Below are 14,085 nucleotides of genomic sequence, written 5' to 3' on the forward strand. Positions count from 1 at the left end.
TTGTAATGCCGTATATAAAAATCGGCCCGGATGTGGCCCGGATTATTTTACCCCTGGTAGCAGGAATCTTGGTCGATTGAGATTTTTTCTCATATTTGGTGGATGTCTTCTGAGAAGCCATCTTTATTGTGAGAGTGGGGGATGGCGCCAGCTTACTAGAAGGGTAGTGGCGTTTCCAATAAATTTTATGATCTTAGAGCAGTGCTCTAAGTTTTAATTTGCCAAGGTGCTTTTCCTCCGAAGAGGAAGCACTACTAATCGTTCGCCGGTATAAGTGCCAAAGTCGTCAACTATTTTCTTCCTTCAGTTATCTCTACCTCCGAAGAGGAGAGTACCAAAATAAATCGTAAGCCTAGAGAATAGCAAGGTTGTCAACAGTTAAGATCAAATAAGGTTGTCAACCTCCGTGGAGGTATGAAAATACAATTCGACGGTTGTTTCCTAAACCCCAAAGAGGCAAGTAATCCAACCGTATGTACGAAGATCGCGAATAAAAATAACAATTGGGGATGGACACACTAAGTGACTTGATTATTTTTCTCCGCCAGCTACGGATACCCTATTTTTTTTACCTAGTTAGAGATTCCAGGTGGCCAGTTCCGAATACAAGCGTTTTTTTTTTGCCAGCTAGCCGACGCTAGCTACTACCCGAAGAGGGTTACGCCCTCTGTAGGGGAAGAGATGTTTAATACATTATGCTGTTCAGGAAGCAGTGGTTGGGATATGGGTTGATACATAAACTTTATTATTCAAATTGTGATGGTCATTATGGCCTTTAACCATAATCATGAGGTAAAGGAAATACACAAGCTTCAGTGAAGGAAAAGCATAACTGTAAAATGATATGAGATGAGAAGATGAAATGAAGTGCGAAACTCACTACAACACATAGGTTCTGTTAGTTGAACAAATGCAGGTTATCTTCTCGCCTACCTCTCTCTTTACCTTACGAGGAGCCCTGTTAGTACAGAAGGTATTACTGTGCATATGATGGCCATACGTGAGGTAGATGAGCGTCTGTAGACTATGGTTCATAATAGGCGGTGTCAGGGTGGTCTGGAGGTAGAGTGTAACGGTATAGAGTAAAGAGTAATGAGAGCGGAGGGAAAAGAGCAGCAGTAGGGGAGATGCTTCGGGCGTGGTCTTCAAAAGTTTTCTGAAGAAGTGGATGATTGTTGTGCAGGCGCTGGGTGATGTATTTGTTTCGGAGTGTTTCTAAATGATACAAGATGTGTGGAAACGTAAGTCTGTCATAAAGATCTTGAGTAGGACTTGGTAATTTGATACTGAAAGCGATTCGCAAAGCATGACGTTCCAGGATGCGTAATTTCTCATAGTAGAGGATCGGAGCAGATATCCAAGCTGTAAATCCGTACGTGAGAATAGGACGGAGAAAGACCTTGTATGTGTTGAGAATTGTATGAGCATTGAGTCCCCAGGTAGTTCCAGCAAGACGTTTCAGGAGATTGAGGCGAGAGTAAGCCTTCTTGGAGATATCTTTTAGATGTGCTGTCCAGGTTAGGTGCTGATCGAAAGTGACTCCAAGATATTTAACACTGCGAGTAGGGTTGAGCAATACATCTTGCACTGTGAGGTGCAGAAGTCTTAGATTTCGGTGGACACGGGATCGATGCTTTGGAGCAAGAAAGAGAATTACTTGAGTTTTGCCAGCATTTATTTTTAGTCTCCAGTGAGAGCACCAGTCAACAAAGGCATTGATAGAATTCTGTAGAGCGAGGTTGAGCTGGTGAATGGTTTTCCCTGTCGCAAAGAAAGCAGTGTAATCGGCATACTGGAAGAGTTTAACTGTAGCGGGAACAGGTGGAAAGTCGGAAACAAAGAGAATATATAATAACGGCGACAAAGCCGATCCTTGGGGAAGTCCGGAATGGAGAAAAATGGGAAATGAAAAACTGGAGTTGATACAGACGTATGCTAGTCGACAAGAGAGAAAATTGAAAATGAATCTGATGCAGGCAATAGGCAACCGGAGCTGTTTGAGTTTATAAATGAGAGCGGGATGCCAGACCTTGTCGAATGCCTTTTCGAGGTCAAACAGGACCAAGCATGATGGATTGCCTGTGTTAAAGTGATTATAGATGGAATTGGAAAGGCGAAGCAACTGATCATTTATGCTGAAAGAAGGTCTGAAACCAGCTTGTTCGAGTGGAATGACGTTGTGGAGTGCCAGGTACGGATGAAGACGTTTAACAATGATACGTTCCAGTATTTTGCTAAAGGTTGACGTTAGTTGAATAGGGCGGTACGAGCTAACAGAGGCAACAGGTTTATGTGGTTTCAGGAACATTAGGGTTTTTGAAGTTTTCCAATCAGCAGGGATAAAGCCAGTTCTAAGAATAAAGGTATAGATGAGACAAAGGAGATATAAGACTACGTACGGACTTTCTTTAATGTGTCGATATGTAATAGAGTCCATGCCAGGGGCTGTGTTACGTCTATGAGCTACCACTGAGGTTATGTCAGAAATCGAGATCGGTGCAGTAAGAGGATTGTTTTCGGCTAAAGTGTGATTAACATTAGCCTGCAGATGAGGTGAATCCAGATTGAGTTTGTCGACCGGATGAGATCGATGGGGATATTCAGGTGCTAGAGGTGTAAAGATGTCCTGGAGATACCTGGCAAAAGCATTGGCTTTATCTGTATCAGTATGTAGCGGAGTATTGTTGTCGATGAGAGGATAGGTTGTGTGAGTATTTAGACCAGTAAGTTGCCGGAAACGTTTCCAATACTGAGTAGGATGTGAAAGAGAGCCGAGATGATTGCATGTTTTGACCCAGCATCGCAACTTGTAAGCTTTAAGATAGTTGTGAACTGTTCGTTGCAATTGTCGGTGATGCTGAAGAGAGTCAAGGTTGCCAGTTGCAGTATAATCTCTATAAAATTGTCGAGATCGTTTTATCAGCGGTAAGTAGTGAGGCGGTAAAGAGGGTCGAAAATTTGAAACTGTTGATTTGGGGATGTATTTTTCTGTGGCGTTTTGCATAACAGTGACTATAGAATCCAGAGCATGAGATAGGTCGGATTCAGTGGTCGGTGAAGGAAGATGATTAAGATGATTCTCGAGGTATGATCGGTAGGCATTCCAATCTGCTTTATCATAGTGGTAGGTAATACGGGGCGGCGGCGTTTGAGAAGTGGTATTGCTATGAGTCTGAATAACTAATTTGATTGGAGCATGATCACTACCAATGAGATCAAGAACATTAACAAAACTACGTTGTGATATGTTGCTCGAAACAATGACTATATCGGGAGTAGTCTGACTCGTGGGACGAGTCGGTTTGGGTAGTGGCAAAATCACTCGGGTGGTATGACTGATAATGTAATTGAGGAAAGAATCCCGCTGCGTAACTGTCCGGCTATGTAAATTTACATCTGCCATGATTATGTAAGTACGGAAGTTGTTGGAGATATATTGAAAGAAGCTGAGTGGAATATCGTGACCCGGACGAACGTAAATTGTTGCCACAGTCACGTACAGTGCTTGATAATATAGTGATGTAATAAGGTATTCAGGAAGATTTCGGAGAACTGGAGAATGGCTTCGAAACGGAATAGAGGGTGAAAATCCAATCGCTACTCCCCCATTGGCTCGTCTAGCTGGCATCGTGCTATCTTGGCGTAATAGTTGGAAGCGAGATATGCGGCAGGGCAGTCTATGGGTGAGATGAGTCTCATTAAGAATGAAGGTATTTATGTGTTCTTCTAGTAAAAGCGCTTCAAAAGTCGGCTTATGCTGTGATAAAGAGCGGATGCTTAGAAACAAGAAAGAGAGCGCCATAATGTAATGCTGAATAATACGGATTGTGACTGGATAGCGTTTAGACTTCGGTTTCAAGGACATTTGAATGATAATATACACTATTGCCTGAATATGTTGGACAGATGTTGGCATGGAAAATTGCCTTGGCCGCGGATTGAATTTGTTGAGCGATGTGATCTCGTAGAAAGGGGTGGATGTTTTGTAGCGAGAGAGTTAGAAACGTCAGTAACTGATGAACAGTGACAGGTTGTTGTAAAGCAGGATTCGTCGGGGGTGATTTGTTCTGGTATACGTAATGGTGCCACTGTCTCCGGTTTCGATGGCTCTGGAGCTGGCTTGGAGCGACATTTATAACTGTATGTTGGATGAGAGTGATCTTGACATGTGGAGCAGGTCGGAGGTAGTTTGAGATTGGTAGAGCTGCGTGTAGGATGTGGTCCAGAACAGTAACCGCATTTAAACGGGTTTTTGCACTGGGAAGTAGAGTGCTGGCCATAAACCTGACACCGCTCGCAGCGAAGAGGTAAGGAGCAGAGGTGCGTGATGGTTCAACGCGATGACGTTGTTTGTATATGTATGCGCCACGAGTTAGTAACTCATCGATAGTCTGTTGAGAGTTAGTTAGTACCCGCACCATGTAGATCCGACCATGATCGTTTTTGATCCTGAGGCTTTTAATGACATTATGACCTTCTAGCTTTAGTTCTTCAAAAACTTCCTCGTCAGTGTAACTCGGATCTACCCCTCGTATCACAACAGACAGTGTGGGTGTTTTTCTCGGTGGCGGCGGCTGTTTCATGTGTTGATCACTGAGCTTGGTCATAGTTGATTTAGATCCAAAGATCTCAAAACTGAATTTGTTCCTGGTCGTACGGAGAAATTCCGGATCCGGCGTCTTAATAATCATGCCGTTCCGTGTTCTGACAATCTGAGTAATATTAGCCCGAGGCATATACTTCGTAATCTGTACCAAAAGAAGCTTAGGATTGGAAAATTTAGGATCAAAATTCTGCAGCAAGAAAGAATAAATTGGTGGTCTATTCGGAGGAGGCAGGTTCGGAAACTGGCGATCATCCTGTAGGTCGATAATCATTGATGCTTCAGAGCTTGCATCGCTTAACTTATGTTGGCGTTTAGCAGGCGGCAGCTTGGTGGATGCGATAGGGGAACGTTGACGAGAAGTAGAACCCTGGCTGGTAGAAATGCGTTCCAAACAATGGCATCTCCGTCTAATCGGTTTCCCGGAGGAGCAAGAAGGTTCCGGTGCTATAGGCGGCAAGCCAGAATGTTGGCCAATGATAGGTTGGGACGCCATAAGTCACGGTGAATATAATGAGTGAAACAGTATGACGAAAGGAAAAAGAGGAAATGAAGAAAGGAATGAATGATGAAGCTAAGCTTCCAAAAATATGTACACTAATGTGTATGGTAAAGCAGTCTCCACTCGAGTGAAACCCTTGATCTCTCCCACTCTCTCGCCCGTTGCTGAGACTTACCGTACTTGCGTCCACTAATACGTGATAATCACAGCCTGGACTTGACACTGAGAAAACAATGCCTCCAATGGGAAAGCTGGAAACCAGCGAAGTATCAATATTTTTTTTTTTAAACACGAAAATAATCTATCTATTAAAATGCTACAATAGCAATTAAAAACGCTTTTTTTTTTTTTTTGCTAGTCGTAGACGACTAGCTCCCGCCCAAAGGGTACCGCCCTTTATATCGGGAAGTGGAGTAAAGGAATGATGGGGATTGGAAAATTGTGGATGGGTACTCGTAGATTTATTAAACTTTATTTCAACATTTTATTTTACATCATCATAAATATATTGGAGCATTTTCAGATCAGACTAGTATATCATATAGTATGAGAAGGGTTGGACATTATGGCCGTTAACCATAATCATAGTTGAAGGTGGATGGGAATGAATGGTAATGAGGTGCACAAGACGTCACAGCAACGGGTTTTGTTAGCAAGACAGATGTGTGTTATCTTCTGATCCGGGGGCAACTCCGGATCTGATGGAGACAGGGGAAGCCCAGTTAAACAAGAGGACTACTGTGCATAAGATGGAATAATGCAAGGTGATGCCGTGTCAGTGATGTAGTCTGTGATGAAAAGATGGTCAGGACTGTCAGGTGGTAAGGAGAAGTGGTACAAGGTAAATAGGAGCGAAAGAGGGGTATGACGGAGAAGGACATCGGTCGGGTGTAAAGCAAAGTGATGCATCGTGTCTAGTAGGAGGGGATGATGAGTTTGAAAGCGAGTTGAAATGTAGCGGAGGCGTAGGGTTTCAAGGTGATAGAGTATGTGGGGAAATGGGGTGCGATCATAGAGTTCATGAGTTGGGCTGGGAAGGCGGATACGGAAAGCTAATCGGAGGGCGTGCCGTTCAAGAATTTGAAGTCTGGTATAAAATGAGGGAGCTGCGGCTATCCAGGCTGTAAAACCGAAGGTGAGAACTGGGCGGAGAAAAACTTTGTAGGTGGTTAATAAGGTATGTGTGTTCAATCCCCAGGTAGTACCAGTGATACGGCGTAAAAGGTTGAGGCGATTATAGGCTTTGACGCAGATGGACCTGAGATGAGCAGTCCATTTAAGATGTCTGTCAAAAACTATACCAAGATAAGTGACGGTGTTTTGAGGCTGAAGAGGAACGTTGTCGACATGAACATGAAAGTTAGCAGGGTTGCGGTACACGCGAGAGCGTTTGTTTGGAGGAAGAAAGATAATGGTTTGTGTTTTAGCAGCATTTAGGGTCAGTCGCCAGTGATTGCACCATGAGAGAAATGTGTCAATAGCAATCTGCAGAGTTCGGTTTATCTCTTGGATAGTATTGGCTATGGCGAGAAAGGCTGTGTCATCCGCAAATTGATATAAACTGATATTTCTAGGCAAAATAGGAAAGTCGGCCACATATAACAGATATAATAACGGAGATAGTGAGGAACCTTGAGGAACACCAGAATGGAGAAATATAGGGTGCGAGAGGTGATTGTTGATAGATATATAACTAAGGCGGCAAGAAAGAAAGTGGAAGATGAAACGGATGTAACACAGAGGAAGGCGGTAAGAGAAGAGTTTGTACACAAGACCAAGATGCCACACCTTATCAAAAGCTTTTTCCAAATCGAATAAGACAAGGCAGGAAGGTTTGGATGTGTTGAACTGCATTGTGATATGGGTGGTAAGGCGCAGAAGCTGATCATTGATACTATAAGAAGGTCGAAAGCCAGCTTGTGGAAGAGGAAGAAGATTATGATCGGAAAGATGACGATGTAGACGTGTGACAAGGATGCGTTCCAGAATTTTGCTGAATACAAGAGTGAGCTGAATAGGCCGGTAAGAAGAGACATCATGTGGAGGTTTGTTTGGTTTGGGAAACATTAGAGTGATCGATGATTTCCAGTGAGTCGGAATGTAGGCCGTACGCAAAATAAATGTGTAAATAACTGAAAGTAAATGGAGAAGAACATAGGGAGCCTCTTTGATATGTCGGTAAGAGATACGATCAGCGCCTGGAGCCGACTGACGTTTTCTGGCGACTGAACTGCGGATATCTTCGACCGTAATAGGGGCAGTAAGATAATTATTTGCAGGTAAATGGTGGTTGGAATTGGGTTGGAGATCGGGTGAAGAAAGATTGAGATTTTCTGCTGGATGACGGCGTATTGATGGGACAGGTGCAAGAGGAGTGAAAATGCCTTGAAGATAATCGGCAAAAGCATTTGCTTTAGCAGTATCGTCAGCGAGAGCTTCGTCTCCAGCTAAGAGAGGGTACGGTGTACGAGATGATCGGCCAGTGAGTTGGTGGAATCGCTTCCAGTACCTGGTAGGATGGGTGATGGTGGAAAGATCATTGCAGCTAGTGATCCAACGACGACGTTTATAAGCAACGAGGTAGTTGTGAACAGTGCGTTGATACTGACGGTGGAGACGAAGGGACTCAAGGTTACCAGTGTGAGTGAAGTCTCGATAATGTGCCCGGGAACGTTTGATAAGTGTAAGATACTGAGGAGGAAGAGCTGGTTTATAAACATGTGCGGTCCGATGTGGAATATGTTGGGCTGAGGCAGTGTGGATGGAAGCTGTAATAGTATCTAATGCGATATAAAGGTCATCTTCTGTTTCGGGATCCGGGACATTTGCTAATTGGTTTTGAAGTAAGGTGCGGTAACCGTTCCAGTTTGCTTTGTCGAACAGAAGATAAGAGCGTGGGGGTGGAGGAGTAGTGCGAGAAGCAGAACGTGGATTTGTAATGGTCAGAAGAATTGGCACATGGTCACTGCCAAGAGGATCCAGGACATCTAAGGTGCACCGAGTCTGTAGGTTGAGAGAAGTGATAACAACATCTGGTGTTGTATTACTACAAGGTCTTGTAGGCTTAGGTATCGGAAGAAAGTGTCCTGAAGTATGCGTTAGAAGGTAATTGCGGAAATCCTGTTGCTGGCGAGGAGTGCGACTGTGAAAATTCAGATCCGCTAGAATGATGTAAGTACGATAGTTATCTGAAATGTACTGAATGAACGGATAAGGAAGAGGATGTCCAGGACGGATGTAGATGGTCGCAACAGTGATGTTGAGCTGTTTGAAGTATAAAGTAGTAACTAGATGCTCGGGGGGTGGAGTTATGGGAAGAGTAGTGCGGCGAAAAGGAAGAGATGGTGAAAATCCTATGGCGACCCCACCACTTGCCCTCCTCGCTGGTATCAAGTTATCATGTCGAAGCATAGTATAATTTGGCAGCTGTACGTGGGTGTGGGCCTTAAGATGTGTCTCGTTCAAAACGAAACACGCAACATGTTTTTCAAAGAGGAGCTGTTCAAATAAGATTTTATGTTGAGGTAAAGAACGAATGTTCAAAAACAGAAAAGTAATGTCCATAATGATGTGAAGAAACCAGATGTTGTCGGAGAGTGACTTAAACTTCTGTTTGCAACGGATCTGAATGAAAGTAAACAGTTTGGCCAGAGTAAGTAGCAGTGAAGTTGATGTTAAGTATGGCTTTGGCAGTTTGTTGGACTTGGCAAAGAATATGGTTGCGAAGTAGCGGATGAATGTTTTGGAGAGTAACAGTAAGAAAAGACAAGAATTGGGTGATTGTAATTGGTTGACAGATATCTTGAGGAACAGAAGCTGATTGAGTGATATGCGGTTTTAATGGTACCGTTAATTCGGGCTTGAATGGATCCGCAGTAGGTTTAGCCTTGCATTTGTAACTGTAAGTAGGATGTCCAGTTTCATTACAGGTGGAACATTTAGGAGTTTCTTTCAGGTTAGAACAATTGCGGGTGCTATGAGGGCCAGTGCAGAATCCACATTTGAGTTGGTTTGGACATGCGCCGGTCGGATGATCGTTATATACTTGGCACTTTTCACACCGCATAGGAAGTGGAGCAGGAGAACGAGAAGGCTCGACACGATGACGTTTGCGGTAAATGAAGGCGCCATTCGAGAGAAGAGAGTCTATGGTGTCGTGAGAATTGGTTAAGACACGGACCATGTAGGTGTTTCCTTGTGCGTTTTTGATACGGATACATTTAATGATAGAATGTCCATCAAGCTGAAGTTCCTGACTGATTTCTTCATCTGTAAAGGACGGATCAACGCCTCGGATGACAACTGACAAAGCAGGTTGTTTGCGTGGTGGCGGTGGTTGCTTGGCTGATGGAGTGTTGAGTTTAGAGATAGAAGCGTTTTTACCAAATATTTCAAAGGAATAAGTATTGCGGAGGGTAGATGCAAATTGGTCGTCTGGCGTTTTAATAATTATGCCTTTCTGGGTGTAAATGATTTGTGCGATGTTCGTGCGAGGTATGTATTTGACAATTCGATGATACAACTTCTTGAGATCAAGATACTGAGGATCATAGTTGGTAAGAAGAAATGTAGAAATGGCTGATTTAACAGAAGTGAAAGAAGTTTGAGCGTCCATGTGATGAGATGAATCAGATGCAGTAGATGATTCGCTGAGTGTGTGATGGCGTTTTGGTTTAGGTGACTGAGGATGATTCGGATGAACTTCATTACGTGTTGTGCGTTTAGAGCTCTCCCTTCGCTTGTCGGCAGATGCAGACGGAGCGGAGGGGCCCAAGGAAAGATTAGAAGCGTGAGGCCCAGTAGCCATGATAATGAGCACACAAAACAACTAATGAGGTATGGTAAGCAGGTAGAAGCCACCCATTCGGATAGTGGCTTAGGTGAGGAAATGCCCCAGTTTATACGTGTCGCAACGAGCTACCCTTGGCTGAGATAAGTCTGATAGCTGTTGCTCAGCGAATATCTGACGAGCAAGTCCCAGGATTGTGGAAAGGATTTCAAAAATCAGCTGGTTTGACGTATGGTACGTCACAGCTGGTGAGAATGGTTTAGGTATCAATATTTTTTTTTTTATTTATTTTTTTTTTACCAGCTAGCCTACGCTAGCTACTACCCGAAGAGGGTTACGCCCTCTGTAGGGGAAGAGATGTTTAGTATATTCTGCTATTCAGAAAGCAATGGTTTGGCTATGGGTAGGTACAGAAAACTTTATTATTCAAACTTTCACAATCATTATGGCCTTTAACCATAATCATGAGGAAAGGTAAATACATAAACTGCAGTGAGGGAAAACCATAACTGTAAGTGATATGATGTGGAATGATGAAATGAAGTGCGAAACTCACTACAACACATAGGTTTTGTTAGTTGAACTAATGCTGGTTATCTTTAGGGGCTGCGCTAGGCATCAATGAGGACAGAGGAGCCCTGTTAGTACACAAGGTGTCACTGTGCATGTGATGGCCATATGTGAGGTAGATGAGCGGCTGTAGTGTATGGCTCGTAGTAGACGGCGTCTGGGTGGTCTGGAGGTAGAGTGTAATGGTACAAAGTGAATAGTAATGAGAGCGGAGGGAACAAAGCGGCAACGGGAGAGGTACTTCGGGCATGATCGTCAAAAGTTTTCTGAAGAAGTGGATGATTGTTGTGCAGGCGCTGGGTAATATATTTAGTGCGTAATGTTTCTAAATGATATAAGATATGCGGAAATGTAAGTCTATGATAGAGATCTTGAGTGGGGCTTGGTAATTTGATACGATAAGCAATTCGCAAGGCATGATGTTCCAAGATGCATAATTTCTCATAGTATGAGGTCGGAGCAGATATCCAAGCTGTAAATCCGTACGTCAAAATCGGGCGGAGGAAAACTTTGTACGTGTTAAGAAGTGTATGAGTATGGAGTCCCCAGGTAGTTCCAGCAAGACCTTTCAGAAGATTGAGGCGAGAGTACGCCTTCTTGGAGATATCTTTCAGATGTGGTGTCCAGGTTAGTTGATGATCGAAGGTTACTCCTAGATATTTGACACTGCGAGTAGGTTTTAAAGGTACATCTTGTACAGAGAGGTGTAAGAGTGTTGGGTTGCGGTGTACACGGGAACGATGCTTCGGGGCAAGAAATACAATACATTGAGTTTTTGCTGGGTTTATTATCAGTCTCCAGTGGGAGCACCAATCAACAAAGACATTGATAGCATCCTGGAGAGCCAGATTAAGCTGATGAATTGTTTTGCCCGTCGCAAAAAGTGCAGTGTCATCGGCATACTGAAAGAGCTTAACATTATCTGGGACTGCTGGGAAGTCGGAAACGAATAGAATATATAGTAAGGGCGACAAAGCCGATCCTTGGGGAACTCCAGAATGAAGAAAAATAGGAAATGAAAAACTAGTGTTGATACAGACATAAGCCAATCGACAGCTAAGAAAATTAAAGATGAATCTAAGGTAAGCAATAGGCAGGCGGAGCTGTTTGAGTTTATAGATGAGAGCGGGATGCCAGACCTTGTCGAAAGCCTTCTCGAGATCAAACAGGACCAAGCAGGACGGGTTGCCTGTGTTAAAGTGAGTATAGATGGAATTTGAGAGGCGGAGCAATTGGTCATTAATGCTGAAAGAAGGTCTGAAACCAGCTTGCTCGAGTGGAATGACGTGGTGATGTGCCAGGTATGAATGAAGACGTTTGACAATGATGCGTTCCAGTATTTTACTGAAGGTCGATGTTAGTTGAATAGGACGGTATGAGCTAACAGAAGCAACAGGTTTATGTGGTTTGAGAAACATAAGAGTTTTCGAAGTTTTCCAGTCAGCAGGTACAAAGCCAGTGCGAAGGATAAAAGTAAAGATGTGACAAAGTAGATATAATACTACGTACGGACTTTCTTTAATGTGTCTATATGTAATAGAATCCATGCCAGGGGCTGTGTTACGTCTGTGAGCTACAACTGAATTGATGTCAGATATAGAGATCGGTGTAGTAAGAGGATTGTTTTCAGGCAGAGTGTGATTAACATTAGGCTGTAGATGAGGAGAATCCAGATTGAGTTTGTCGACTGGATGAGAACGATGTGGAATTTCAGGTGCAAGAGGCGTAAAGATGTCCTGGAGATATCTTGCAAATGCATTGGCCTTGTCTGTATCAGTGTGCAGCGGAGTATTATTGTCGATAAGAGGATATGGTGTACGAGTATTTCGACCTGTAAGCTGTCGGAATCTTTTCCAAAACTGAGTGGGATGTGAAAGTGAGCCGAGATTGTTGCAAGCTTTGACCCAGCATCGCAATTTGTAAGCCTTAAGATAGTTGTGCACCGTTCGTTGCAACTGCCTGTAATGATGAAGAGAGTCAAGGTTGCCAGTGGCAGCAAAATCTCTATAAAACTGTCGGGACCGTTTGATCAATGGTAAGTATTGAGGAGGTAAAGAGGGTCGAAAAGTCGAAACTGTTGACTTAGGGATATGTTTGTCTGTGGCGTTATGGATAGCATTAACTAGAGAATCCAAAGTTTCAGAAAGTTCTGATTCTGTAGCTGGTGGCTGTAAATGATGAAGATGATCCTGAAGATACGATCTGTAAGCTGTCCAATTTGCTTTATCGTAACGATAGACAGTACGGGGAGAAGAAGACTGAGAAGTGGTAGTTACACGAGTCTGAATGTCTAGCTTGATTGGAGCATGATCGCTACCAATGAGATCAAGAACGTTAACACAGCTACGATGTGACATGTTGTTCGAAACAATAACTATATCTGGAGTAGTCTGACTCGCGGGACGAGTCGGTTTTGGAAGTGGCAGAGTCACTCCAGTAGTATGACTGGTGATGTAGTTGAGGAAACGATCCCGTTGAGTATGTGTCCGGCTATGTAAATTCACATCTGCCATAATGATGTAGGTACGGAAGGTATTGGAGATATACTGAAAGAAGCTGAACGGAATATCATGCCCAGGACGGATGTATATAGTTGCTACAGTCACATACAATTCCTGATAATATAATGATGTGATAAGGTATTCAGGAAGATTAGGCAGAGTCGGAGAGTGACTACGAAATGGAATAGAAGGTAAAAACCCAATCGCTACTCCCCCGTTGGCTCGCCTAGCAGGGAAAGTGCCATCTTGGCGTAACAGTTGGAAGCGAGGTATGCGGCATGACAATCTGGGTGTGAGATGTGTCTCATTAAGGATAAAGGCATGGATTTTTTCTTCGAGTAAAAGTGCTTCGAAGAGCGGCTTATGCTGTGGTAAAGAACGGATGTTTAAGAACAAAAAGGAGAGCGCCATAATGCAGAGAATGATGACAGGATAGCTGTTAAACCTCCGTTTCGAGTACATTTGAGTGATAATAGACGACATTGCCGGAATATGTTGGATAGATATTGGCGTGGAAAATTGCCTTAGCCGCGATTTGAATTTGTTGGGCGATGTGATCTCGAAGGAATGGATGGATATTTTGTAGCGAGAAGGTAAGAAATGTGAGAAGCTGATGGACAGTTACAGGTTGCTGTAAAGCTGGATTGGCGGGTGGTTGGATTTGGTCCGGTATGCGTAATGGTGCCACAGTCTCTGGCTTTGTTGGTTCAGGAGCTGGTTTGGATCGGCATTTGTAACTGTATGTAGGGTGAGAATGATCTTGACATTGGAGCAGGTTGGAGGTGATTGTAAATTTGTACAGCTTCTTGTAGGGTGAGGGCCGGAACAATAACCACATTTGAATGGATTTTTACATTGGGAAGTGGAGTGCTGACCGTAGGCCTGACACCGTTCACAGCGAATGGGTAAAGGAGCGGAGGTGCGTGATGGTTCAACACGATGGCGTTGTTTATAGATATAGGCGCCACGGGTGAGTAACTCATCGATAGTCTGTTGAGAGTTTGTGAGAACCCGCACCATGTAGGTCAACCCATGATCGTTTTTGATTCGGATACATTTTATGATATTGTGCCCTTCCAGTTTAAGTTCTTCAAAGACCTCCTCGTCACTATAGCTCGGA

General features: G+C 43.6%; 1 protein-coding gene across 1 annotated transcript; it reads right to left on the reverse strand.

The window, feature by feature from the left end:
- Nucleotides 1–10,477: 10,477 nt before the first annotated feature.
- Nucleotides 10,478–13,448, reverse strand: LOC145674088 (uncharacterized). The gene is made up of 2 exons (XM_081743909.1): nt 11,974–13,448; nt 10,478–10,532 (listed from the first exon to the last, which is right to left on the reverse strand). Exons 1-2 carry the CDS (start codon nt 13,446–13,448, stop codon nt 10,478–10,480), a joined length of 1,530 nt encoding a protein of 509 aa, XP_081600035.1.
- Between the last annotated feature and the right edge of the window lie 637 nt (nt 13,449–14,085).

The sequence above is a fragment of the Thermobia domestica genome, chromosome 17 (genome assembly GCF_964235325.1).
Source record: "Thermobia domestica chromosome 17, izTheDome1.hap1.1, whole genome shotgun sequence".
Taxonomy (NCBI): domain Eukaryota; kingdom Metazoa; phylum Arthropoda; class Insecta; order Zygentoma; family Lepismatidae; genus Thermobia; species Thermobia domestica.

Coding starts and splice junctions, on each gene's coding strand:
- LOC145674088 (XM_081743909.1), bottom strand. CDS start 13,448: ATGTCGTCTATTATCACTCAAATGTACTCGAAACGGAGGTTTAACAGC. Junction 10,533..11,973: donor AGACACATTAAAGAAAGTCC/GTACGTAGTATT, acceptor GTGTACTAACAG/GGCTCCTCTGTCCTCATTGA.